Genomic DNA, 27,713 nt, shown 5'->3' on the forward strand with positions numbered 1-27,713 from the left:
CAGATAAGAGATGCCGAGGGAGTCCAGGCACGGTATTGTAAGGCCACTCTGTTCTCAAACACAGTTCAGCTTTCATCCCGCGCAAGGAGGGTAACCCAATCCCAGAGAAGTGGCTCACAGCCACCCTGACGTCAGCTGAGCCGACAGGCAAAACACTCCATGGTGCACCCCCAGGAGTGCAGGGTTAACCATTGAAGGAAGAGGAGTGTGCAAGGGACCTTAGATGGGCAGCAATTAATAGAATGGCAGGAGCATCGGAGTTCCCTACCGGTCCTGTCCTGCCTGCATAAGCCACACGCATTATGACCATAAGGGGTTGGCGCTGTGGCTCAGCGGGTAAAGCCACTGCCTGCAGCGCCGGCATCCCATATGAGTGCAGGTTCAAATCCTGGCTACTCCACTTCCGATCCAGCTCTCTGCTATGGCCTGGGAAAGCAGTAGAAGATGGCCCAAGTCCTTGGGTCCCTGCACCCATGTGGGAAACCTGGAAGAAGTTCCTGGCTCCTGGCTTTGAATCAGCACAGCTGTGGCCAACTGGGGAGTGAACCAGCGGATGGAAGACCCCTCTCTCTCTGTCTCTCTCTCTCTCTCTCTATCTCTCTGCCTCTGCCTCTCTGTAACTCTGCCTTTCAAATAAAATAAATAAATCTTTAAAAATAATGACCACCAAGTGATTATAGAAGGATAACGCAAGTACTTGCGTTTGCACAGCTGTGTACAAGGACTTGCATCTGCTCTCTCCGCGAATCCCTTGTGGACTCCATCATTGCAGATCTGCCGAGAGGGAGGCCTGGCCCCGAGTGCTCAAGGGGCCTTTCCCTCACTCCCTTTGTGACAATTCTCCCTTTGAAAGGGGTCGTCTTTTGGTGACAGCCCTGGGGACTGGCTGGCGGCCTCCATGTCTCATCGTCCCTGAGTGTTCACAGGGTCTGCCCTTAACATTGGGTTCTCCCAGCAGCTCTGAAGGTGAGACCAGCGGTTCTAGAAAACACTGTTTACCTGCTGATAAGATGCAGCTCAGTAAGCCAGATGGGTGGATTCTTTTTATTCAATTTAATTTATTTATGAGCGAGAGAGCAAGTACTTCCATCCCATGGTTCACTCTCCAAATGCCCAAAACAGCTGGGGTTGGGCTGAGGCCAAAGCTGTGAACCAGAAACCCAATCCAGGTCTCCCCGTGGGTGGCAGGAACCCAGTGACTTGAGCCATCCCGCCGTCTCCCAGGGTCTCTGCTGGCAGGAAGCTGGAGTCAGGATTCCAGGGCAGGAGTTGAAGTTCAGATCCTCCGGTGTGGGACACAGGCAGGTTAATCTCCAGGCCGCGGGCACACTGGGTGTGGGGCAGATGTCATTGACAGGGACACAGTACCACTGCAGAAGATGAGCCGCTGCCACGCAGCGGGGCCAGGCGAGGAGGCGTGGCTGGAGTGGCTTCCACAGATGAGTGGATTGCTCACGCTCCCTCCACGCAGACGGCTTCTTGCAGCAAAGGAGCGGTATTTCCCCTCAGGAAAGAGGCGCCGTAGAGTCTATTCCTCAGGTTCTATTATGTGCCCCCCCCAGCCCCCGTATCGAGTCCACACAACTGTCCATCACCAGCCTTGGGTGTTCCAGTTTAAAACGTCCACCAGCGCGGGCAGGAGTGGAGACGGCCGCCTGTTCACAGCTCAATCACCTGTGCATCTCTGCAAAGGAAGAGAATCCCCTTGAAGGCTTGTAGGCAGAGCGCTGTGCCCTGCCGCATCCCCCTGCAGGTGCCCAGACTTGCGTCACGCAGCTCAGCAGACACCAAGTTCACCAGCCGGTCCCAGCGCGGCGGGACACTGCTGGTGCAACACAGCAAGAGACCCTTCAGGTGGCTTCTAGAAAAAGGGGAACATTTGTCAGACAGAGCTCAACTAGGGGGCTGTGTTCTTGCCTGCCAGACGGGGGCCCACAAAGCCTCATCCACTTTGACGAGGAGAAGGGAAGTGCTTGATCTTTGAGGCTGATGGACACTCTGTGAGGGGGAAGTGTCACTTCCTGTAGCTCGGGGTTTGTGCAGATCGGAGCAGGTGCCACAAGGGACAAGGTGGATGACCTACAGGAAGTCAACGACAAGCCCCATGCATACAGCAGAGGGGAAGACATCGCTGTGCTTGGTGCATCAGCTTTGATGGGTGGGAAGAGCAGCATAGACGCGTTTGCAAACGGTGTGGGGCGGGGCGGGGGGGGCCCAGAAGAGAAGTTGAAGCCACCAAACCAGACCCTGATATGCTAGAGCTCGGACTGGAAGCTGGGGAGAGCCTGCTGTGGTCACTTTCAGCTAAGGGCGACATGCACAAGACCACATTTGCATGAACTTCACATCAACATTATCTATAGGGGCCGGTGCGGTGGTGTAGCAGGTAAAGCTGCCGCCTGCAGTGCCAGCATCCCATATGGGCACAGGTTCAAGTCCAGGCTGCTCCACTTCCAATCCAGCTCTCTGCTGGGAAAGCAGTAGAAGATGGCCCAAGTCCTTGGGCCCCTGCACCCGCGTGGGAGACCCAGAAGAAGCACCTGGCTCCTAGCTTTGGATCAGCATAGCTCTGGCCATTTCTACCATTTGGGGAGTGAATCAGCAGATGGAAGACCTCTTTCTGTCTCTCCTTCTTTCTGTCTGTAACTCTGCCTCTCAAATAAATAAATAATAAAACCTTTAAAAGAAAATAAGGCCATACCTAAAGTATGAACACATGAGAAAGTCAGCATCCAAGCCCCGCCCAGGTGTGAGACACAACAGGAAACTCCATGAAAAAAGCAGCCAAGATATAAAACACTCAGGAATAAGCTTCATAAGGAATGAGATCCCTGTAAGAGGAAAATCTGGAAATTTCCCCAAAATACACAAAAATAGACTTGCAAAAAAAGAGTCTGTCTTTTCTTGGAAGACAACTTTGCATCATTGAGACATCAATCATCTTCAATGTAACAGGTGACGGCCACGCAGCCTCATAAAAGTACCCAGGTTGTTTCCACGGAAGGATTCTGAAGTGGATTCTAAAATAGATACGGGGGAGGAGCTGGGCGGGAACAGCAAGCGTGCAGCTGCAGAAAGGGAGCCCAGTGTGGCGTGTTGGCGTGGGGGCATCCGTCCTCCAGGCGCCGGGGCACACGGGCACCAGTGCAGGACGTGGAGCCAGCAGCGCGCGGACACTAGAAATACCCCAGGTTCACGTGGCAGTTCAGAACACTGTGAAAGCGGCAAGAGAAACACTGGGAAATTCGATACCTTTTCAAAATGGGAGTGCCGTGGTCAGACTGCCACTTGACACAAAGGGAAAACTGGACCTGCAGCTCAACCCACGCACCAGAATAACTGTCAAAAGAGGACTAGGATCGAAATAGAAATTGAAATTATACAAGTACTAGAAACATATGTGTGTGTGCACACTTGTTCATGTACAGACATGTAAAGTTTTTAAAATGTTATGAAAATTTGTTTATATGTAAAAGGAGTTTTAATTGAGCACATAGTTGTAAAAGAAACACAAGAAAGATACACTAGGGGGGCTGGTGCTGTGGCATAGCGGGTAAAGCTGCTCCCTACAGTGCCGGCATCCCATAAGGGCTCTGGTTCTAGTCCCGGCAGCTCCACTTCTGATCCAGCTCTCTGCTGTGGCCTGGGAGAGCAGTAGAAGATGGCCCAAGACCTTGGGCCACTGCACCTGCATGAGAGACCTGGAAGAAGCTCCTGGCTGCTGGCTTCAGATTGGCCCAGCTCTGGCTGTTGTGGCCAACAGAGGAGTGAACCAGCAGATGGAAGATCTCTCTCTCTCTGTCTCCCTCTCTCTCTCTCTCTCTTTATCTCTCTCTCTCTGCTTCTCCTTCTCTCTCTGTATAACTCTGACTTTCAAATAAATAAGTAAATCTTTAAAAAAAAAAAAAGATACACTGGGAACCTTTGGAAATGGAATTGTGAAACCAGCAGACAGCGAGAGGGTGGGGTGGACAGTTATGGGAAGCAGGCTCTTCTGGATTTATCTGCCTGCATAAGCTGATCTTTGAGCCCTGTGCATGTCTTACATACTCAAAAGGAAAAGGCTTTTTAAAAAAGAAGCATTAAAAATAGCATACAGAGTGAAACAAGTGTGTTTCCCCCACCGCAAAGAGGACATAATGAGGTTCATTTGGGCACAACATTCTGTGCACACACAGAGGGCTCAATTTTAAGGGCAAAAAGTGCCCCAGAGCCGTTCTCGAGTTCACCAAGCATGTTTGTCGTCGGAGAATGTTATGGTTCTGGAAGGACTATCTCGGCGTTATTTGGGTTGAGCCAGTGCGTAGAAGCATTTCCATGGTGGAAACCAAGGCTTTCATTCTGAAGCAGGCAAGACTCAAGCGGGAAGTGGAGAAAGCTTAGGGCATTGAGCTTGCGACTTAAATGCAGACACCTTGGCCCTGACCGTGGAAACGACCTAGAAACAAGGAAACCTCAGTAGCCGAGAGCAGTGAGCACACACACTTCCCAGATCTTGGTATCTAAAACTCACTCTGCAGGGGAGAGGGGAGGAAAAAATAAAAGCAATACCGGGCTCCCCGGGGAAATGGGTGACTCAGGGTGAGCAGAGATCAAGGCTACAGCTTCTGAAGTCTCGAGGGTGCAGGAGCCTCTGGAAGTGACTGCACCGGCCAAGTGCAAGACAATTTGAGCAGCAGAAAGAATCACGGTGGCAATGAAATAAAATGCATTCAAATCTTTGGGGAAAAAATAGCCTCTTTCCTCCCTTCCTTCTTCCCATCCCCTACCTGTCTTCCACGGAAGAGTGTCAGCTCTGAGATGCTAAGATAGGAGAGCACTCAGGTGGAACTGCCGACGTCAATACCTGGTCGAGCAGAGTTGGGGGAGGAATCGCTGAGGGTCAGGATATTTTTTTTTTTTTTTATTTTTTGACAGGCAGAGTGGACAGTGAGAGAGAGACACAGAGAGAAAGGTCTTCCTTTGCCGTTGGTTCACCCTCCAATGGCCGCCGCGGCCGGCGCACCGCGCTGATCCGATGGCAGGAGCCAGGAGCCAGGTGCTTTTCCTGGTCTCCCATGGGGTGCAGGGCCCAAGCACCTGGGCCATCCTCCACTGTACTCCCTGGCCACAGCAGAGAGCTGGCCTGGAAGAGGGGCAACCGGGACAGAATCCGGCGCCCCGACCGGGACTAGAACCCGGTGTGCCGGCGCCGCTAGGCGGAGGATTAGCCTAGTGAGCCGCGGCGCCGGCCGGAGGGTCAGGATATTGCCATGGTCCCTGGGTGCAAGCCCTTGGGTCATTCACTAATTTAAAAGGGGACCCTTTAAGCTCTACAAAGTGGAGGGCTAGCAGCGGCTTCCTTAATCAAGCCACCAAAGTGTCACCCACGGGGAGCTGGCCTGGCCACCTGAGCAATGAGATAAAAGACGTGCAGCGATGCACATCACCTCCATGGTGTTCTTGGTGTCCCCCACCCCCCAAAATCAATCTGGATCTACTCAAGGGAAAACAACCAGACAAACACAGAAAGTGGGTATTATATGAAATGCTGGCTCAGGTACTTCAGAACTGACCACGCTGTGGGCGCAGTGACAGAGGGGCTGTGACTGGGCAGGAGAGACAGTGGTGACCCACGGAGGGCTAAGAAATAGCCTGAGACCTACTCCAATTTTCAAGGTGGTCAGTTTCCCAAAAAGCATGAGGGGGGGGTGGTAAAGCGGAGAAGATCCAAGCTCAGTGTATCTGGGGGATGGGCACAGAGACTGCTATGTTTTGCTAACTTCTCTCTGGCTTTGAAGATTTTCCCCCTAGGACAGAGGGCAAGAGAGGAGACGGGAGACTGCCCCAGCCTGGAGTCACCTTCCTGGGTTGGCGTGACTGGGGCTGCCACCCTGGGTAGGGAGTGTGGATGGTGACGCTGAAATTCACACCAACCCGGTGGAGAGAATAGGACCTTCCCTAGCAGCAGGGGTCGTCCAGCTGCGGTGCTCAAAAGCCCAGCTCCTCTGCGGCCCCTTGCAGTGCAAGCTTTGCTCACTCTGAGCCCCAAAGCAGGTGACAAGCAGCTGCAGAAAGACTACGCTCTGTTAAAACCCAGCTTTCAAGCCGGCACTGCGGCTCAATAGGCTAATCCTCCGCGTGCGGCACTGGCACACCAGGTTCTAGTCCCGGTTGGGGTGCCAGTTCTGTCCCGGTTGCCCCTCTTCCAGGCCAGCTCTCTGCTGTGGCCCAGGAAGGCAGTGGAGGATGGCCCAAGTGCTTGGGCCCTGCACCCGCATGGGAGACCAGGAGGAAGCGCCTGGCTCCTGGCTCCTGGCCCCTGGCTTCAGATCGGCACAGCGCACTGGCCATGGGGGCCATTTTGGGGGGGTGAACCAACGGAAGGAAGAGCTTTCTCTCTTTCTCTCTCTCTCACTGTCTAACTCTGCCTGTCAAAAACAAACAAACAAACAAACAAAACAGCTTTCTCAGCTCTGGTTGGGCAAGTGCTCCGCTCCGTAGCTTCCCTTGAAGTCTTGCCAATATTCTCTTAATGACCCCAGCACAGACTTGCAGGCCACTGGTTAGCTGCCCTACATAACCGGGGTGAGGGAGGAGTGTGCAGAGGAGCCCCAGGCCACCCTGGGGCAGCCACTGCCTGCCTTCCTTTCGCTATAAGTGAGCACTCGCACAACCGGCTTTTTGGAGAAACTGGGATTTAGCCTGCAAAACAGGAGAGCAGCAAGCTCACTGCCCAAGGCTTCCAAGGTGCCTTGGAGCGCAGGCGAAGCTCTCCTCGGGAGAGTGGCTAGCTCAGCCTGAGCCTTCTCCTTTGGCTGTGACCACTGTTGACTCAGCCTGACTACCCGTGTGGTGTGAGTTTGGGAAACTGGATTGCCCTACCCCTCTGGGAGAGGTCCTCTCTGTGGGGAGGAAGGAGCTCTGCAGGACGCCAGCCACGCCCCTCCCTCCCATGGTGCATTTCTTCTCCCCTTCCTCTCCCCACCTGCCTCACTTCACATTCCTGCACTGGGCTTTCCAAGCGTTTACTGCTGAAGAAGCGTTCCAGCCACTCCTGCCTCTTGCAGCCCTGATGGCTCCAAATAGTCCAGAAGCTTCCATCTTGTGTCTTCCCTGTAGCCCCGACCCGACCCTGCACCAACAGGGCATCGTGGCAGGTCTCAGTCTCTCCCTGTCTCCACTTGGGCTGTCTCCTGTCTGTCCCCATAATGCACAAAAGAATAGTCCACCTATCCCTGACCTGGAGCTTCTCAGTGGTTGACCAGATGTCTCAGGAAAGAATTCGCCTCTGCTTAAAGCACAAGACCTAGGGAGCTTGGGTGAGTACTCCCAGACTCAAGGCAATGTGCACGTGGACACCCTCTCCACTGAGCCACCGGCACCCATGGCTGGTCTGCTTGTGCCCCTGTAGACGGAGGGAGCTTGTCTTGTCTTTGCTTTCTCTTCTCTCTGCAGCACCTAGCCCAGAACCTCCTGCCCACTCCCTCATCTCTTTTGTGAGGACCCACCCTATTGGAGGCACCTGCTGAGAGCTTGTGCCAGGGGCGTGGACTGAAGGGCTCTGCATAAGGGCAAGATCTCACCCAGGGACTGCTGGAGCCCTTGAGTGCAGCAGCCTGCCACGCCCACCCCCAACACCTGCCGCTACAGAGGACGGGACAAGTGTGCATCTGAGTCCCCTGCAGAGGGTGCCCAGGGCAGAGGAGGGAGGGAAAGACAGGCAGTGGAGCAAATGGCAGAGACAGAGGGAAAAGGAACGCCTTCCCCTGGCCCGCTGGCCGCCACCTTACCTTGGCGCCCTCTTCTTCCGCACTGTGCTGTCTGGAAACAGGGAGACGAGCGTTAGGTAGGAGAGCCTGCGACCACGCTCTGGCCCGCCCCATGTCCCGGCTGGGCAGATGACGGCGGGGCCAGAGCCAGCCCTCCTCGGGCAGAGCTGAAGGGTTCCCTGGGCTGGAGCCGCTACTCAGGCACTGCTCCGGTACAGTGCTCTGCCCCCTGCCCCGCCCCCTTCCTTTGGCACCACTGGAGCTTCCAGCTCTGATTGTGTGGGGGGCCGGGTATTCTCTAGGGTCCCCCCAGGGAGCTGCAACCCTGCTCCGGTCAAGTGCAGCAACCAGGAGCCCAGTGGGGCTCCGCCATCCTGCCCCCAGGGCCACCGCGTGGAAAACTGCTGGCTTTGCTGGTGACACCCTGCGGTGAAGGGCATTCAGCCCCATGTTGCGTTTTGCTGGTGAAACTTGCAAAACTGACGGTCCCAGGGTCCACCTGGGAGGCCTTCCCTGCGGGTGTCACGGGGTACGGACACTCCCGATGCGGCTCGCATGCACCCAGCTCAGTTTGCGTTAGCAGGGGCAGCGTGGCAGTGAGTAGGACTTGCCTAACTTGGGAAAACAGGTGCAGCTGGGCCCACAGAGGTGGTGTGGGCAGCAGCTCCCAGCACCCACTCACTCCTGGGCCCAGCCTCAAGGCCCCAGGGGCTGGATTTCTCTGATTATATCAGCTGAATGGAAATTATGGGGGCTGGCGCTCTGGCGTACTAAGCTAAGCCTCCACCTGTGGCACCGGCATCCCATATGGGCGTCGGTTCGAGTCCCAGTTGCTCTTCCGATCCAGCTCTCTGCTGTGGCCTTGAAAAGCAGTGGAAGATGGCCCAGGTGCTTGGGCCCCTGCACCCACATGGGAGACCTGGAAGAACCTCCCGGCTCCTGGCTTCGGGTTGGTCCAGCTCCAGCCATTGCGGCCAATTGGGGAGTGAACCAGCAGATGGAAGACCTCTCTCTCCCTCCATCTGTTTGTAACTCTGCCCCTCACATAAATTAAAAAAAAAAAAAAAAACGGAAATAGGAAATGGCGGTTAAAAGCCAACATCATCTCCTCTTGCTACCTGATTCTCAGGTACCAAGAGTAGCAAAGTAGAAAAGCAGAGAGACGGGAAGGCAGAGAAAGAGACAAAGAGACACACAGTTATAGGGACAAAGAGACACACAGTTATAGGGACAGAGACGGGACGAGTGTACGAGAGCCAGAGCTGGAGAGAGGGGAGACAGACAGACACAGACAGGCCCCTGGCTCGGTCCCTGGGCCTTTATGCTCTCTGCAGCCAATGCTGCGGAGCTGCCCCAGTGGGGAGGCCACGGCGGCAGGGCCAGCCCAGGCGTCCCCAGTCTGCCTCCTGGCCCGGCCCGGCCCCGGCCCGGCCCCGCCCCAGCCCCGCCCCGGCCCCGCCCTGGCCCGTACCGCTGAGGCCCACAACGGTGCTTCTCAGGTCTGAAGACTCGTTGTCCCACAAGTGTTTCCTGATCACGCAGATCTTCAGGGCCAGGAAGCCGGCGGAGATGGCCACGCCCACGGCCGCTCCAATGATGGCGTACTTGAAGTCTGCAGTGCAGGGGCAGTTGGACACCAGGGCTTCAGACACCGCTCGCCTCGCCGTGGGTTTCCTCCTTTCACATTCCCCCGGGGAGCTGCAAAGGCCCCCACGTGGACCGTGGGTTCTACACTCACTCCCTGCCTGAGCCAGTGTGCTCCCCGCCGTGTCCTTGTCTTTCTAGAACATCCTTCAGGAGTGGAAACCCTTCCCACCTTTGAAGACTCATTCATGTCCAACCCAAGACAGCGTAGCAGAGCTGGATAAAGTGGTTAGCCATCCCGGCAGCCCTGGAGCCGAGCATGGCCCTTGGTCTGCACTGGCCAGCGGGCACTAGTACCAACAGCGTGCACACACACACACACACACAACGCCTGCCTGGGATTTTTTGCAGGGCCACCTACCGATGTCAGTTCCAGCAGCCTTGCCTGTCTCCAGCACTTGTGCGCTTCCCACATCTGCAAAGACAGAAAGCCCCGGGCCTGCTGAGACACCGCCTGGCCCCACTTGGCCAGAGCAGCTGAGGTCAGGGCGGGAGGTCACAGGCCAGACCCAGGTCCCCAGTCACCCATGCCCACCCACCTGGGCTCCAGGCCCTTCCGCTTGGCCACCACCATGGGAAGCCCTGGTCTCCCCCAAAGACTTGGAGCACTGAAAAGCCTGCCTGGGAATGCAGTAGTTCAACGAAGCCAGCTCCCAACACATGTGTGCGTGCTATCTGCTAACAAGGGGCCCTCCCTCTGGCCTGGGCTTGGCTCCACCCCTCTCCACCACTACCTGGTGGTGGCTCCAGGTCACTGCCTCCCAGACCCTCCCCCTGTGTGGGCTAGCTCTCCTCCCCATGTCGCTGTGGTTGACAATCGCCTTAACTGACACGGATGTTGATTTAACACGGCCCAGCACTGGCGTGGGTCAGGCACCTTCCTAGGACCTTGTAAGGACCTTCCTAGGACCTTGTAAGCTTTCAAACCACGGGTTGAGCCTTTTTCTTTTTCTGAAAGATTTGTTGATTTATTTTGACCACTGGTTCACTTCCCGGATGGCCACAGCAGCTAGTGTTGGGCCAGGTCAAAGCCAGGAGCCAGGAGCTTCAGACAGGTCTCCCATGCAAGTGCAGGGGCCCAAGCACCTGGGCCATCCTCTGCTGCTGTCCCAGGTCATGAGCAGGGAGCTGGATGGGGAGTGGAGCAGCCGGGACTGGAAGCAGCAGCCACGTGGGATGCCGGCGTCGCAGGCAGCGGCTTTACCTGCTCCACCTACGCTGGCCCCTGAGAGTACAACCTGACAAGGCTGACACAGGCAAGGCAGCGGTGTGTTAGTATCTGCAGGGGGTGGCTCCCAAGGCCCCTAGCGGATGCCACCAATGTTTGTGTCCTACACACACACAAAGCTTAATTTAGGGCCTGGGGTTGGGGAACAGCAGTTTAATCTGCTGCTTGTGACGCTAGCTCCCAAGGTGACTGAGAAGGCAGCAGAAGATGGCCCGAGTACTCGGGTCCCTGCCGCCCACCCATGTGGGAGACCAGGGTGATGGAGTTCCTGGATCCTGGCTTCATCCTGGCCCAGATCTGGCTGTAGCGGTCATTTAAGGACAGAACCAGCAGATGGAAGATCATTATCACTTTCTCTCTCTCTCTTTCTCTCTCTCTCTCAAATAAATAAATAAATAAATAACTCTGTTCAAAAAGTTTAGGGCCCAGCATTGCAGCACAGAGGGTTAAGTTGCCACCTGAGATGCTGGTATCCTATATGTATGACCACCAGTTCAAGTCCTGGCTGCTCCACTTCTGATTCTGCTCCCTGCTAATGTTCCTGGGAAAGCAATGGAAGATGGCCCAAGTATGAGGATTCCTGCACCCAAGTGGAAGACCCAGATGGAGTTCCTGGCTCCTGGCTCTGGGGAGTGAACCAGAAGATAGAAGATCTCTCTCTCTCTCTCTCTCTTTCTCTCTCTCTCTCCTGCTCTGCCTTTCACATAAATAAAATAAACCTTGAAAAAATAAAAATGAGGTTTAATTTATACAATAGCCACAATTAGAAAATTAACCACAGCTAATAATAAATAGAGCAATTATAACAACACACTGTTAAAAAGTTATTTACAACTCAGGAATCGTTTATTTCTGGAATTTTTCCATGGGGTATTTTCAGACGGCCACTGACCACAGGGATCTGACACCACAGAGCGGGAAGCCGCAGATCACAGAGTGACTCTGGTGCGATTCCCAGCCCTTCAAGGCCAAGGGCTGGGTGGGAGAAGGGTGAGGCCGCATCTGAGTTTCGCGCCCACGCTTCCCATGCAGGCCCTGTTTCTCATCAAAGGCAGAGGCCACTTGCCCGGGACAGGCCAGCTGTCCCCGGCTGAGCAGGAGTCTGTCCGTGTCCCGAGCCCTGAATGCCACCCCGCCCAGGGTGAGTGATGGCCTGGACAATTGGACCCCTCCAGAGGCCAAGCCGTGTCCTCCAAGGCCTTGGAAGCCAAGGGGGAGACGAACAGATGGCAGAGGACAGCTTTCTCCCGTGTGTGTCTGATGGCAGAGGAGGTTCATTGTAACAGAGTTCTGGGATTTTCTGGTGGCCTAAGTGGAGATAAAGCCTGACAGTTCAATGCACAGGCCTTTTGGAAATGCAAACTCTTCCTGCCTCCTGCAGAGGGGAGCCCTCACGCCGGGCACCTCCAACACACACACTGATGAGGACAACCCCATTCTGTCCTTCTCTGTAGCCCAGGCGGGGAGCTTCCTTCTATGGGCCTCTTATTGTTTCTTTACATCAACCCTGCTGCTGTGCGCAGGGGAGTGGGATCCAGAGGTGGGAACAGCCACGGACAAGAGTAGAAATCCAGCCGGGACTGACCCCCTGCGTTCTGAGCCACGTAGGCTGCATCCTCGCCCTGTCCTGGGCCTTTTGCTGAAGCTCCTACCTCTTTCTCTGCACTATTGAGGCAGGGGCAGGAGGGCGGCCAGAGGAGAGCAGGGCGTCTATCAGGGGGGCCGGGCCCCTCAAGGACAGCCTCTCCCTGCCCCACACACACACAGGGACAGATGCACAGAGGGACATCTTGCCTGATCTCCCACGCAGGGGACCGCCCCTTGCTGAGCAGGCACACCCCGCCCCCTGCTGGCCTCAGCTTTCTCCATCAATTGGCCCAGCAGGTGCCCTGCCCCCCCCCCGGGGGGGGCACTCAGCTGCTCCTGCCCCACCCTGTCACAGAGGTCCATGGCTGGGCTCAGCTCTGCCCTCCACGCCCTGTCCCCTAATCCCTGCCCCCTGACAGGCTTCCAGCTCCCCTCTCTCCACGGGGTCCCTTGCTGGGAGACAGACCTGGGCCTGGGGCCGAGCTCCGCACGGCAGTGGGCAACATCCCAGTCATTCCTGCGAGCCAGGCTGACGGCCACTCGGGGGCAGCCTTTCCCCTCCTTGGGGAGGGAAGCCGCAGTGCCGCCCGCCCTCCATGCCCCAAGCTCGGAGCCCAGGCCACAGCCAAAAGGAAGGAGCTCTCGGTGACAGTTCGTTCCCAGCGTAGCAGCTCGGCCCACCCTCCCCCACCTCCTGCCAGCATCACAAGTCCCATGCGGGCTGTAGACCCCAGTGTGAGTTCCTCCCCACCCTCCCCCACCCCAGCTTTGCAAAGCAGCTGCAGGAAGAAGGACCCTAGAGGGCCCAGCGCAGCCGGAGGAGTCCAGAGGGCTCCACGCCGCAGTGCTCAGAGGTATGCGAAACCCTGGCATCAGAGGAGGCAGCAGCAGCCTCCTGGGGCTCGCTCATCTGGGATTCTCTCCTGCAACAAGAAGGCCGGACCTGGGGAGAGCGGGCAGGGCTGCACCGGGACCACAGACTCACCGAAGCAGGGGTAGACCCAGAGCTAGGCTCATCCGGGAGCTGTCCACATCGAGCCAGGAGCTGGGAGCTAGCACATGGCCCTTGCTGCTGGCCATGGCACAGAGCATCAGGCTGCCTCTAGCTGGGCCTGTTGATGTTCTGGAAGTTTCCACAGCCTCCACCAGGTCAAAGGGCCCTGAACACACAAGCGGGTCCCCTTTAACGCTGCCTTGCTCCGTCTCTGTTGGAATCCGGCCTGCTGAGAGCCTATCTCCGGCATCCAGACTTCTCTATGTTGGCCACCTGTCGGACCCAACCTCGATGAGGGGGCTGACACTCTCTGCCACCCATCTGGGCAGCATCGGGCTGCATGGCTCCCACTTGTGGGCCGGTGGGCGTGCCCACACTCAGATGTCGCTCCCTAAGTATCTGAACTAAAAATAGGGGCGAGGCTGCCCTCTGTGTGTGTCAGCGGATGCCTGGCCACATTCAAACGTCGCAGAGCAACGCCCAGACGCAGAGCTGGTGAATTCCAACATTCTCGGCTGCAGGAGGGAGCTTCGGGTGTCCAAAGCCAGCATCGTCCTCTCCTCGAACATCCCACGTAAAGAAATAAACTCCCCACACAAGAGCAACCCGAGATCCACGCCCCCACCACCACCATGATGGAGCTCACGGGGTGATGGGAGACAAGATTTAAACCAGAGACTGCACGCTGGTCTCCACGAGCAGGAGGACCTCCGAACCGCTGTGCCTGGGGTGGACATGTGTTGGGTGAGCAGCTGTGGCCATCAACGGCTGCAGGGCCTTGGTTTTCCCCCTGGGGAGCCACCTCCATGTGCCTCCTGCAGGACCGGATGGCCGTGGGAACCATACTGATCAATTAGCATATTCCTGCTTCCCATCAACCGTGGTTGGTGGAGAAGCAGGGCGGGTGCTGCAATCCTGGCCAGTAAGACTCTACCCTGGGACTTTGGGGGCCATATCATGCAACGGAAGTGTGTTCTGGAATGGAGAACTGAGGGGCTGTGACCAAGTCCTAAAGGCTGGTTTCAGGCTCCTGAATCTAGCTTTGCCTAAAGTACCACCCCTTGGACTTTTCCAGTGTCTCAGCAAAGAAACATCTTCTCTTTCTCACTCTTACCTGAGCTAGGCAGCTGGCAGCAACAACCCAAGGAATCCTGGGGACTCAGGTGGCGGGTGCTGCTACAAGTGAGTTGCCACACAACGCAGCCTCATATGCACCTGACTAAGGGGCTGCAAGCAAAGCAACACTCTGTACCCCTGGGCCTTTGCACGTGCGGTATTAGTTCAAACAGTTGGAAAGTTCTTACTTATCCTTCCAGACCCAGCACAAAAGTCGCCTCTGCTGGCAGGGCCCTCTGGCTCTCTGTGCACCCAGGATCATCCTGGCCACTCTGTCCGCCCTCTCCCTGCCCTGAAGATTGCTCTGGAACAGGCAAGACACCAACACCCCAGGTGGGCTGCTTCTCCAAGATGGCCCAGCAGGCCCCTCAGAGCTTGGCTCGGATTCCTCTCCAGGGAGATGTGGGGGCCAGTAGAAGCAGAGCGTCCATCACCCAAGAGCTTCTGTGCCTTCAACCGGAAGTGGCCGGGAGTGACAAGGTTGAGTTTATAGCACCGAGCCACGCGGGGTTCAAACACAGAGAAACCAATCAGGTGATGGCATTGTGCTGCGACCCTGCCTGGCCTCCCTTGCGAATGCTTCTGCCTACCCCAGGAGACTGGGAACCCCAGAGGCCCACGGAACACGGCCTGCAGCCCCCATCATGCGAGAGGCTTGGAAAGCAAATGGGACATGCAGGGTCCAAGAAGGAAGGGCGGTTCAGTCAAGCTTCCCCCGCTCCCCACCCCGCTGTTTCAGTCTGCTCCTCGAAGACGGGGGTGCAAGACTCTGACGTGTAGAGAGAACTCGCCAGAGCTCCTGGCTCTCGTCCGATTCTCCTGAGCCTCCTGCAGCGCCAGCTGCCCTCGAGGTCCGAGTGGAGCACCAGGCACTGTTCTAACCAGGCTGCCCTGGGTGCTGCGGGGGCTGCCGGAGCTGGTGCAGAGCTCAAGAATGGCTGTGCTCCTCTGACCTTGAACTTCCGGTCCTCTGTGGGACTTTAGGAGCTGGAAAGAAGCAAATCCACCACAGCTGCGGGTCCAACCCCCTCTCTGGAGCCAAATGCCAGGCTCCTGCTGTCTGCATTGGCTTCCGCCAGGGCCTGGACCCTTCTCTGGCATTGCCTGCCCTGCAGAATCCTCAGACTTGTGGTCGTAAGCCCAGATCCCACCTGGCTTCGGGTCACCCTCTTCTGTAGTCCCGAGAATGCGACTCGAGCTGCAGGCGTCACGTGAGCAGGATGCCCGCCCGAGGCTGACTGTGCTGTGTAAGGGTCCAAGAGAAAAGAAAATGCAGGCAAAAGCAGGGCCAAGCTGGGAGGGCTCCGGGGCTCTGTGGGCAGCCTGCAGGTGCCTCCATAGTCCCCAGGGAGCCCCCACCCACGGAAGCAGAGAACACAGGAGACCTCAGTGCAGAGCAGCCACGTTGCAAACCCAGCTGCAGACCCCCAGCCTGATGTCCGGGGAAGACGGCAGTGAGTGAGGGATTCTGTCCGCAGGGCATCCCTGCTGGCCAGGAACATCCACGGCCATTGCCACCAACAGGTTGGGGGTGAGGCCCAATGCAGGCCAGGGTTTCAGGAAAGCCTCTTTGAGGGGAATCACATCTTACACCTGTGCCCTGGATGCACCGATCCTGCTGTGACCAACATGCTGGCAGGCAAGGGTCCCAGACAACCCAAGGGTAGGGGGGAGTCTCAAGGCTGGCCTTGAGGGATGGTGGCTCCGCCCCGCCTCTGCCCCCTCTCCTGCCCCACCCCTGCCCTGGCTCAGGCTTTGCACATGCCTCTGTGCCCTGGCCCGTTGTCCCACACCACCCTGGCCACCCTGGGCACAGGCAATCTGAGTTCTTCAAGGCTCTGTCAGCCAGGTCACGGACACCCCGGGCAGAAACGGGAGGCGGGAGGCCACAGGAGGCCACCGGGCAGGCGGAGAGGCCAGTGGAGCCTGGGAGACACCAGGGTGAGGGCCTCCCCCTTCCAGAAATAGCAGTGTAATTAAGAGGAAAACAGTAACAGGGGGTGACCAGACGGTATCCAAGCTTGTGCCCACTCTGCTGGTCCTGAGCAATCTTTGCTAATTAATTCTTAAAGATTCACACACTGGGATTAAAACACTCAGCTCACAGAAGCCAAACAAATCAATAACTCTTCAGGCTAATGGAGGGGCTGCCCCGGGGGGAGGGGCTCTGGGCCCTGAGAGCTTCCCCCAAAGGCCGGGAGGGAAGCTTCCCAGAGGTCCCAGACGCATGGAGACCGGGAAGTGGTGACCCTAAGCTGCACCCAGCCAGGGAGCTGTTGCTGCCTTGATGGACACCGGGGTGCTGGCCTTGACATTGGGGCCAAATGGGAGGACTCACAGCCAGCACTCCCTGAGGGGTGGGCCCATCTCTGAACCCCTCTGAAATGTCCCTGTGACCCCACAGCGGCTGGGAGGGAAGGCTCTCAGGGAGGGGCACGGGTTTCCATTGTGCCACCTGTTGCTCAGCGGGTGGGGCTTTGGGCCCAGCTGAGCTCAGCGGCGCCCTCTGCCGTGAGGCCACACACAGAGGGTGGCTGGGGCCCTCCCCCTCCCCCTGCCCCCAAAGCATGCACAGAGACAGGTGGGGCTGGGGACCACCTCCCACCAGCAAGCAGTGGGTGGGTGGGGGAAGAAGACCCTACATGGAGATGGGGATCCCCCCCAACCGGGGAATTGTGGGGGGCGGATCACACCAGCAGGAGGCCGGGAGAAAGGTATGCAGATCAGAAAGAGGTGCTTCTTCCCGCAAGGCACAGGGTTCGCTGTTTGCATTAGTGCTGGAGCCAAGACCTCCCAAGGCCTGGGCAGGGCCAGCGAAGACGCGCCCGCCCGGCAGAGGGATGCTGGCGCTGGGACCCAAGCGGGCCTGTTTTCAAGGCTGCGTCTCAGGGCCTGCCTTCTCTGAGAGCAGTGCAAGATAACTAATTAATGATGGCAAAGGATCGCACGGAGGAGAGGGTTGCATACCCGTTAAGTGGTGGGGTTATTATTATTCATGCAATATTCATAGCGGGCTTTTCAGCCTCTGCAAAGCTGCGCTCCGGAGTCCCTGGGGACCCTGCCGAGGGGAGCGCGCTGGATGACAGTTGGCCCTGGCCATGACGTGGCAGAGGACAGTGGCAGGCCACCCCAGAGCCCCTGGGCAGACCCAGGGCGACCGCCTGCTTCCTCCCCTACGATGCCTGCTGCGTGCCAGGCTCTGTGCCGTCGCCCAGGTGCCAACTGCAGAGCCCAGGGCACGCCCCATCCCAGATAATCCCTGCTTCAGGTAGCTCACGAAAACGCGCATCAGGAAGAAGCTACGCGCAAACGTCGAATTTTTTCCCTACAAATAAATGTATCTTTTCATTCTATTTCCCACGGACATTATGAAGCACCCTTGCATTTAAGCAACCAATCAACCACACCACAGCCCAGCCCACATCCCCCTGGGGACCCTGCAGTCCCCTCCCCAAGGGTCCCCTTACTGAGTGGGGGGCTCAGTCCCACCCAGTGCCCCCCAGTGGTGCCAGGGTCTTGTGGACACAGTGGGAGAGAGCCAGGCCTGGCCCAAGCCACCTGGAGCCCCTGCACCCTCTAAGACCAGGGATGGGGCTTGCCCCAGCTCAGACTCCCCACCCCCTCGTACTGCCCAAGCCCTGGCCTGCCCCTCCAGCAGAGACACCAAGCTGAAGAAGGCAGCAAAGCTCTCTCGGATCTGATCTGTTGCAATTGAAATAAAACCGCCCCCTCGCGGCGATACTGCTTGGGACACCTGCATCCCTGGGGCGGAGTTCTGGCTCCACCCCCAATTCCAGCTTCCTGCTGATATGCGCACTGATCCAGCTCCCTGCTAATGCACCTGGGAAGGCAGCAGAGGATGTCCTAAGTGCTTGGGTCCCCGGCACTCACGTTGGAAACCAGACTGAGTTGCAGGCTCCTGGCTTTGGCCCGCCCCAGCCCCACCCCTGGCTGATGTGGGCATGTGGGGACTGAACCAGCAGATGGAGGATGTCTGTCTGTCTCTGTCCCCTCTCTAGATTCCCAGAGGCCTCCAGTTTGTGGCTTCTGTTTCAGCTGCAGTGGCCCAGAGCGCCCACAGGCGCGCACACACACACACACACACACACACACAAACACACCCCTCCCCTGTATCTGGGTGCCGGCCCCCTTCCTGATCTTTGAGAAAATTTCCAAACATCTCTGCATATGGAGATAGCCATACACGTGGGTCCCAGAGCCAGGGTCCAGGCAGTGGCCTCCCTGGGGGACAGTGACCCTCCTTCTTGAGACTCACGTGGTGATATACGAGGTCTGGGTTTGGAGCCTGGCTCTGGGGCAGAGTCCAGAGTGGCTACAGAGTCACTAGGCTGCTTCGAGTTGAACATGGTGTCTCCATGGGGCCCGTGTGACTCACTTGTCAGGGTTCGCCTGCAGTGTGCCCAGCACCCCGGAGTCAGCTCAGGGACCTTCTGTGAATGTCTCCGGGTTCAGGGATGCTTGGCAGCCTAAGCTTTCTCCCCAGACAGCAAGACTCCAAACAGGCTCATTTCAGACCCCCATTCCTAGAACAATAGCACTGTTTCCCCATTCCTCTCGCCAAGCATAGCCAAAGCCCTGAGGTAACACCTTCATATTAAAAAGCAAAGGCAGAGGGTAAGTGTTGTGGCAAACCAGGTTAAGCTGCTGCTTGGGAAACCCTCATCCGATATTAGTATGCTACTCCGCTTCTGGCCCGACCTCCTGCTAACGCTCCTTTTTTTTTTTTTTGTAGAAAGAGACATTTAATACTTCTTAAAAAGAGCCAGGAGTACACCCGCGTGCCAGCCTGCTGCCCTGGGCGGGGCGGGGGTCCCGGGTCCTGGGTGAGGGGCGGGGGTGCGGGGCTGGGCCCTGCTGGTCCGGGTGAGCTCGGGGGAGCCGCCTGCCTTGGTCGGGGAGTCGCTCGTGGTCCCGGGGTGGGGGGCAGCTGGGCTGGAGGCGGACCCCGGAGTGCCAGGCCGGGCAGGGGGGATTAAAAAGCTGAGTAGGTCACTCATGCTGGCTCTTGGCTTAAGCCTGGCACAGCCCCAGCTGCTGTGGCCCCAACAGATAAAAAATCTCTCTCTCTCCCTCCCTCTCTCTCTCTCTCTCTCTATGTCTTTCACTATCTCATTCTGCCTTTCAAATAAAGAAACAAATAATGATACAATAAGGAATTCTGGAATGCCAGGAAGTGGTAACGAATACTGAAAAGAGTAAAAATAAGAATAATTTAAATACAGTTTCATTCTCCTCTTAATATTTCCAAGTTACATTGGAGAGTTAAAGCTAAAAAGAAAAAAAAAAAAGCACTGTCTAATGTAGTGCTCAATATATAGGAGAAATATTTAAGACAATGATAAATGGAAAAGTAAGGGATATAGTGGCATATTTTTTATATTTCATCTGAACTGATAAAAAGTTGACTCCTGTATATTGTGATAAGTCCTGAAAAGGGAGTGTAATATCGAAAACAATCACTACAAATGTTATGAAAAAGCAGTATTTTCAACAACACTATGGATTAGTCAAAACTGAATCATAAAAAAGTCCAAGTAACCCGCAGGATAATAAGAAATTAAAAACAGAATAAAGAGGGACCGGCCCTGTGGCCTGCAGAGCCAGTATCCCATACAGATTCCAGTTCGAGTCCCGGTAGCTCTACTTCTGATCTAGCTCTCTGCTATAGCCTGGGAAAGCAGTGGAAGATGGTCCAAGTCCTTGGGTCCCTGCACCCATGTGGGAGACCCGGAGGAAGCTCCTGGCTCCTGGCTTCAGATCTGCACTGTTCTGGCCATTGTGTCCATTTGGGGAGTGAACCGCAGATGGAAGACCTCTCTCTCTCCCTCTCTCTCTCTCTGCCTCTCTTCCTCTCTGTGCATAACTCTGACTTTCAAATAAATAAATAAATCTTTAAAAAAAAAAAAAAGAAAAGTCTGACTTCTGACATGCCATTTCAATAAACTGGAAAAAGAGGAGCAAAGTCAACCAGGGCAGACAGAGGAAATAAATCACCATGGTCGGAACAGACATCAATTAGATTGGAAATAGAAAATCAGTGAAAAAAAAACCTGGCTCTTTGACAACATGAGTCAAATTGAAAATCCTCTGGAAAAACTGGTAAAGATAAAAAGGGAGAAGACACCAGTTACCAATGTCAGGAATGAAGGAGGGCTATCACTACAGACCCCACAGACATCGCAAGGAGAAAACGGGAATGCATCCCATCAACAACACTGCACGTGAGATTTTATTTAGAAAACAGACCACTTCCTCAAAAAGCACACACTCCTACAACTCACCCAATACAAAAAAAGATACAGTGGATAACCCTGAACTAGTAACGAAATTGAATTCATTATTTGCAAATTTCCAGATAAGACATCTGTAGGCTCAGGCAGTTTGAAAGGAGAGGCCTAACAAATGTTCAGAGAATTAACAATGTGTTCCAGAAAAAACAGAAGAGGAGGGAAATGTCTAGTTCATTTTATTTTGAAACTGACATTAGCCTTACAGTAAAATCAGCCAAGCGCCACAGTGTACCTCATGGATATAGAACAAAAACACTTTATAAAGAATTAGCAAGCAGAATTCAGTAACGTACATAAATAACTAAGCCACATGACCACTTGGGGCTTATTCCAGGTATACAAGGCTGGTTCGATATTCAGAAATGAATCAGTGAATCCTATCATTCTCAAGGAACTTTAAAAACCTTATGGGGGCAGGCTCCATGGTGCATTGGGTTAATTCTCCTCCTGCAGTGCCGGCATCCCATGTGGGCACCGCTTTAAGTCCTGGCTGCCCCTCTTCCAATTCAGCTCTCTGCTATGGGCTGGGAAAGCAGAGGAAGATGGCCCAAGTCCTTGGGCCCCTGAACCCACATAGGAGACCAGGAGGAAGCACTGGCTCCTGGCTTCAGATTGGCCCAGCTCCAGCCGTTGCAGCCATCTGGGGAGTGAACCAGCGGAAGGAAGACCTTTCTCTCTGTCTCTCCCTCTCACTGTTTGTAATTCTACCTCTCAAATAAATAAATAAAATCTTAAAAAAAAAAAACCTTATGGAAAATGGATTTATACATCAATGTATTTTGAGGCAAAAAAAAAAAAAAAAAAGAAAAGAAAAGAAATCCAGGCACAGTTTTTTCATAACGTGCATTTACATGAGCTTTCTGCTAAATTTAAGAGAGAGAGAGACATTTAAAGTCAGAGAGAGATTCTATCCACAGGTGCACTCCCCAAATACCCAGCAATGGTTGGAGCTAAGCCAGGCTGCAGCCAGGAGCCAGAAGTTCATTCCGGGTCTCCCGCACGGGGGCAGGACACCAAGTCCTGGATCCATCACCTGTGCTGTGCCCCAGAGAGTGCATCAGCAGGAAGCTAGGATGGCTCTCAAACCCAGGCACTCAGATAGGAGACACCGGTGTCTCATCCAGCATCTCAGCCGCTGGGCCAAACACCTACACCACCCATGAGCTTTTTTCAAGACTGCTGTGTTAAAAGTCAGATTATCATAGCACGTGATGTAAGGAAAGCATTTGACAACACTCTATCCATTCATGGGAAAAAAAAAAAACACACACAAGAAACTAGGATCAGAGAAAAAGTCCTCAACATCATAAAGACTATATAAAAACACTTGCAGCTCACACATTTCATGCTGAGAAATGGCTTACTTTCTCACTGAGACAAGAAACAAGACAAGGATGTTTGCCATCACCACCCCTGTGTAACACAGCCCTGCAAGGTCCTGCCAGGCCAAGCCAGGCAAGCGAAGGAGAGAGAGACTTCTTGTTTGGGAAGGAAAAACTAAAATGGCCCCTATTGCGAGACAATGTGATGGTCTAACTCCAAAACCCCCGGCGGGAGCTGAAAAATAATTCTTAGAATAAGTGAGTCACTAACTCAATACAAGATACAAGAGCAACACACACAACCCAGTTGGATTCTGTTAAGTCTATCAGTCATACACAGGAAGGAAATCGTTCAAACCAAGGCCGGCATTGTGGAGCAACACAGGAAGCCACTACCTGCTGTGCCCACGTCCCATGTAAGGCACTCCGGTTCAGACTGGCCGCTCTGCTTCTGATCCAGCTCCCTGCTAATGCGCCTACAGAGGCAGTAGTGCTTGGGTCCCTGTCACCCATGTGGGAGACTCAGATGGAGTTCCTGGCAACTGGCTTCAGCCTGGCCCAGCCCCTGGGTTCACTGCAGCCACTTGGGGAGTGAACCAGCAGACGCAAGATCCCTTTCTGTGTATGTGTGTGTGTGTGTGTGTGTGTGTGTGTCTTTTTCTCTATAACTCTGTCTTTGCAATACATCTTTTAAAAAGAGAGGAATTTTGAGTACAATGTAATTTAGCATCAAACAAAAAAACTTAAATATTTAGTTTTAAGTCTAATAGTACACATGCACATTTCATATGCTAAAAAAACCACAACACCAAAAGAGATCAAAAAGGATCTTAATACGCAAGAATATGCAGGAAGTTCGTGGAAAGCGCAACATATTAAAGCTATCAAATCTTCCCAAGCTGATCTCTTGTTTTGACTAAAAACCCAGTAAGATTTCCTTTGTAGATTCACAAGGAGAGGCAAAGTGATGAGAACCGCTAAACAAAGTGTTGACTAGACAGACTGAACAGGGGGCTGCTTGGCCGTCTAGAGAGACTTGATACAGCCCCAGGAACCCACCCTGTGAAGTATCAGCAGAGGCACAGACACACGCATCCGTCGAAAAGAAGTGAGAGCCCCAAGGTGGCCCCACCCAGTACGACCGACTGTTTCTCAGGTCGGGAGAGGAAGGCTGGGTGTGTGCTCTTTCTTTTTCTTTTTCACTCAATAGTGCCAGAGTAAGTGGCTGGCTGTGGGGGCAGGGTGGGGAATTTGTTGAACTGTATGCATATCTTATACAAAAATGAACTCGTCCTGAAACATGAAACCCCAAACTCCCGGCATTTTAGGAGAAACATCTTAGGGATTTGAGGCTTGGCAAAAACTATGACGTGATTCCAAAAGCAAGAGCCAGGAGAGAAAAAAAAAACAATAAATCCATCTGTCTTTATTAAAAGTGAGCACTTCGGGTCTGTGGAAAACTCTGTTAAACGAAAGACTCTCGGTAGCCTGGGAACAAATCCGGGTGGATGGTATGTTTAATGAAAGACTTAGATGTAGAATATGTTAGTATCCAACAGTAAAACCAAAAAGAAAGCGATTCCATGAGGAAATGGGTAAAAAATCGCCAAGCGAAGTCTTCCTCTATCAAGGAATTTCTCCGGCCTACCTGAGGTCCCAGCATCCCCCGGTGCCTTCCGCTCCCCTGCCAAGAGACCCTGCCACGTTTGTCTGGCTTTGTTTTCCTTACATTTCTGAGGCCTTCTTATGCAGCCAAAGAGGAGTTCTACGAGTGTTTCAGAAAGTTCCAGAAAAAGTCGAATAAGCAGATAAGTGTATTGTAGTGCAGAAAAAGTGGAAATCCACGCATAGCGGGGTCTTCCAAAAATCCATGGAAAAATGTAGATTATGAAAAAATTTCATATTTTTTGCACCACAATAAAGTTAGCCTTTATTCCATTTTTGCGCCAACTTTCTGAAATCCACCTGCCCACCAAGAATCCTCTCTCACTAAAATTCACAACTGCCTTGGCAGCAACCTGGACCAGGGGAGAAGCTGTCAAGAAAGATTTTTACAAAGATCTCAGGGACTAAGAGCCCAGGCATAAAGTGATGACTTTGACTTGTAAGATAAAAACGAATTTAATTCTCTTTACCCAGGCCTCTGCCATCTTTTCATTATAAATGAAGGGGCGGAGGGGGCTGGGGGGTCTCTGCTCTTCCCCATAACTCTGGCTCCTTCTGTGAAGAATGTTTTCGGCAGTGGAATATAATTAAAGGGATATTGTATTTCTTTTATCATCATGATGATAATAATACATAGATTTCAATGGATGCTTTCCAACAGCATTAAAACGGAGACAGATGGCTGACACTTGAGCTGGAATGAGAGCCCACAGGAATATTTTATATTGCAGGGTTTTGTTTTTTTTTAAATGGAAGATATGCACCTCTTATAACATGCCTGGAAATTCCACCAAAAATTTTCAAGATTTTAGCAAAATTTAAAAATATTAATGGGCGGGTATTGAAGTGGTAAATGATTGATTTGGAAGTGGGCTGACCACCCAACCTGACAAGCAGTGTTCAGTCTTACATCACGATGTCAGCAGTAAATAGTGTTCCAGAGGCACATGTCTGAGCAAGACGGCCACTGAGCAGAAATCAAATAGGGAACGGATAGCCCAGATCCAGTCATTAGGGAATATTTAGGCCAACCCCAGACGAGGGCTGTCTCATGGGGAACAGGGAGTGAGGGAAGCTGTGACCTCACAGCTCACGTCATGAAACACAGGGCCGAGCAGACGTTCTGGATTCCATAGGCTACCTTGGCAGAGCCAGCTCATGCCACCCCTGGCCACAACGGGGTCCTGTCCTGGAGGCACAGCAAAGGCCATGGGGCACACTGCTGGGCCCATTGGGGCGCCCTGGAATGTATTCAGTAGAGTGTATAAAAGTGCTGGGTCAACACTGAGGTTTCTAATCAATACTGACTACACTATGATTGTCTAAGACAATACCTCTTTTCCTAAGAAATACACACCGAGGGCCAGCATCGCGACATAGCAGGTTAAGCCGCCGCCAGCGATGGCAGCATGCCATATCAGAGCACTGGTTCAGATCCCAGCTGCTCTGTTTCCGATCCAGCTCCCCGCTAATGCACTTGGGAAAGCAGAAAAGGATGGTCCAAGTGCCTGGGCCCCTGCAACCCACGTGGGAGACCTGGATAGAATTCCCAGCTTTGCTGGCTTTGCCTCTGGCTGTTGGGGGCATCTAGCAGATGGAATCTCTCTCTTTCTCTGTTTCTTTCCCTATCTCTGTTTTTCCTTTTGTCTTGTAACTCTGCCTTTCAACTAAATAAATATTTTTTTTAAAAATTAAAATTAGATCCTTTCTTGAGGCCATGCTCAAAAGTGTATTTCAAATAATTCAATACAACCATTTTAAAATAATAAAAAATAACATGTTTCTTAGACAAGGCAGGAAAATCAAATAGACAAAAAGGAGACGACTGATCACATTTGATATCACATGTAGAGACTTGGGTCCAACAAAAGATGCCGCAAAGATAAGAGATCAACAACACCCCAAGAAAGGCTGTTTTGCAGATGAACAGACAAATAACTAACGTCTTGAAAAAAATACACGAAAGACCAGTCAATACAGAGCAGTTTACAGAAAAGAAGACTGGCTATGCGATTCACTGTAGAGAAAATGGCTATTCTCCGTATGGCTGGGGACACACAGCCTGGAAACCTCGAGGTCGTAGTTTATACCTCTGCGGTCAGCAAGAATCGAGAAGTGTGACAACATCAAGTCCTACAGCGTGTGCAAGCAAACAGATACGCCCATACCCTGGTGCAGAGCGATTTGGCAATACGAAGGGACTTCAAAAACCTCCCAGAAAGCGGAGATTAACAGCTACGTTTATTTTGGGTGCAAAAGGGTTTGGGCAAATGCATTCTGCAAAACCACGCATGCACCCCGAAGACTTTTGTATCAAAGGGAACACCTGGCCATTGCATTTTTCCAGGAACTTTTTCAAGTACTTTCATAGACTGAAAAAGGAGAACTGTGTATGTTGACAGAGCAGCTTCCTCCCACCGAGAGCACCAGGCTGCCACAGCAGGGGCAAGCAGTTAGAAACAACCCAGTCATCCTGGGAGTGGATACATCAATGAATAACGTGTTTCCCCGGAAGCTTGGTTGAGATTAGAATCAGACCCAGGAGCAGCGGCTGCAGGCTGCTGGCTGTGCAGTGTTTTCCACGCCCACAAGGGCAGGAAGGTGCACAGCCCACATCGGGAGCTAGCTGCTGGCCCTGCTGCGCAGGAAACCAAACACCTCTGCGTCTACTGTGTGATTTCTCTAGCGGGTGTGTCTCTCTAACTTCCAAGACATCTATTCCTAAAAAGAGAGGAAAAAAAACAAAAAAAAACACCCACATTTCAATACTTGTAAGTTCAGCGTATGGGGACCCAAGGATGCCACGTCCATGTAGCTTTTTCAAATACATGTTTGCAGCATTTCCGAAACTCTCTGTCCAACCGCTCTCTGGGTAAGGGGAACAGGGGTCCTGGGTCTGGCTCATTTGCACAGTCTTGTGAGCCTGGATGCCTCAGGGTGACGGGACAGAGACCACCGCGCCTCCCCTCTCCCATATGTCCCCTCGCCTGGTCTCCCACCCTCACACACTTGGTTAATGAGTTGTACGAGGTAACCCCTGGGGTCCCCCTTACCAGTCAATTAAGGAAAAGAAAACTCTGTCTCACCTTGCTTTCAACAGGCTGTCCTGTAATTTGTGTGTGTGCACAGACATTTTTTTGTTGAATTCCAAATTAAGAACATGTATGATCATCAACCTGCTTGCTAAGGAGACTAAAGGAAGCTCAGGCCATTGTCTGTGCTTCCCTCCAGTCCGTCTCTTGGGTGGGAGGCCGGGTGGATCTATAACTGTACAACCGTCCCACTGCCACTTTGGCTCTGTCCATGTCAGTTCTCACTCCGTGTCCCTGCTCCCATCAGAGTGCAGGTAGTGTCGTGCCAGTGGTCATCACCCCCTCCCCTTCCATGGGTTCAGAAGCTTGACCTAGTTTTTGTCAGCAAAAGAGCTCTGGTCAAAACCCAGATTTTTCTAGATTCCCAAGTCCAGAGTTCTTTCTGACCATCAGCCCAGAAAGCAAACTGTAAGCTTCAGTTGAAATGACGCGAAAGCGCTGCTCACTGCGGGATCCTAGCGAGAGAAGTCACCCATGCCTGCAGGAGGGACAGAGCCTCCCTGGCTGATGGGGTTCACAGAGGCCCCCAGCTCAGACGACAGCCACCCGGCGTCCACACTCGCCACTTACCCAGGAGGAAGAGGAGGGCCCTCCGCACAGGACTGCTTAAGCCCATGGCTGCCGCTGTGTTCCAGCTCCGGGCAGGGCAGGAAGACTGAGCTGCGGGACCCACGGCTCCGGGGCACAGGCTGCCCGTGACTGGGAGGAAGGAAGCCCCAGCCCGGAGGCTGCTGGTTCCTCTAAGCCCGCTGCGAGGGGGCAGGGGCGGGGAAAGCGCTGGCGTCCAGCCTCTGCCAGGGGCTGGAACAGAGCTGGCGTGGGATCAGAGCGCACTGCCCTGGACTGGGGTGCTACCCCTAGGGCTGCCTCCTAAAACCCTCCCCACAGAGCAGGGGGACCCAAGTACGATTTCCTGCCCGGAGATCCGTGCCGGGAGTCTCAGAGGGCAGCGCGGGGCAAGCTGGCCTCCCACCCCACCCTGGAGCAGGAGCTGGAAGTAGCC

General features: G+C 53.9%; 1 protein-coding gene across 2 annotated transcripts; it reads right to left on the reverse strand.

Annotated features, from left to right (window-relative positions):
- Window positions 1–1,030: 1,030 nt before the first annotated feature.
- Window positions 1,031–27,460, reverse strand: TMEM273 (transmembrane protein 273). Of its 2 annotated transcripts, none has more exons than XM_070058367.1 (5): window positions 27,281–27,460; window positions 9,757–9,810; window positions 9,223–9,363; window positions 7,773–7,803; window positions 1,031–1,861 (listed from the first exon to the last, which is right to left on the reverse strand). In XM_070058367.1, the coding sequence occupies exons 1-5, from the start codon at window positions 27,324–27,326 to the stop codon at window positions 1,660–1,662; spliced, it is 474 nt and encodes a 157-aa protein (XP_069914468.1). In that variant the 5' UTR covers window positions 27,327–27,460; the 3' UTR covers window positions 1,031–1,659. The 2 variants fall into 2 exon arrangements, with proteins under 2 accessions (XP_069914468.1, XP_008251014.2); XM_008252792.4 differs by having other exon boundaries at window positions 1,031–1,684; window positions 27,281–27,453.
- Window positions 27,461–27,713: the final 253 nt, after the last annotated feature.

The sequence above is a fragment of the Oryctolagus cuniculus genome, chromosome 15, assembly GCF_964237555.1.
Source record: "Oryctolagus cuniculus chromosome 15, mOryCun1.1, whole genome shotgun sequence".
In the NCBI taxonomy this organism is placed as follows: domain Eukaryota; kingdom Metazoa; phylum Chordata; class Mammalia; order Lagomorpha; family Leporidae; genus Oryctolagus; species Oryctolagus cuniculus.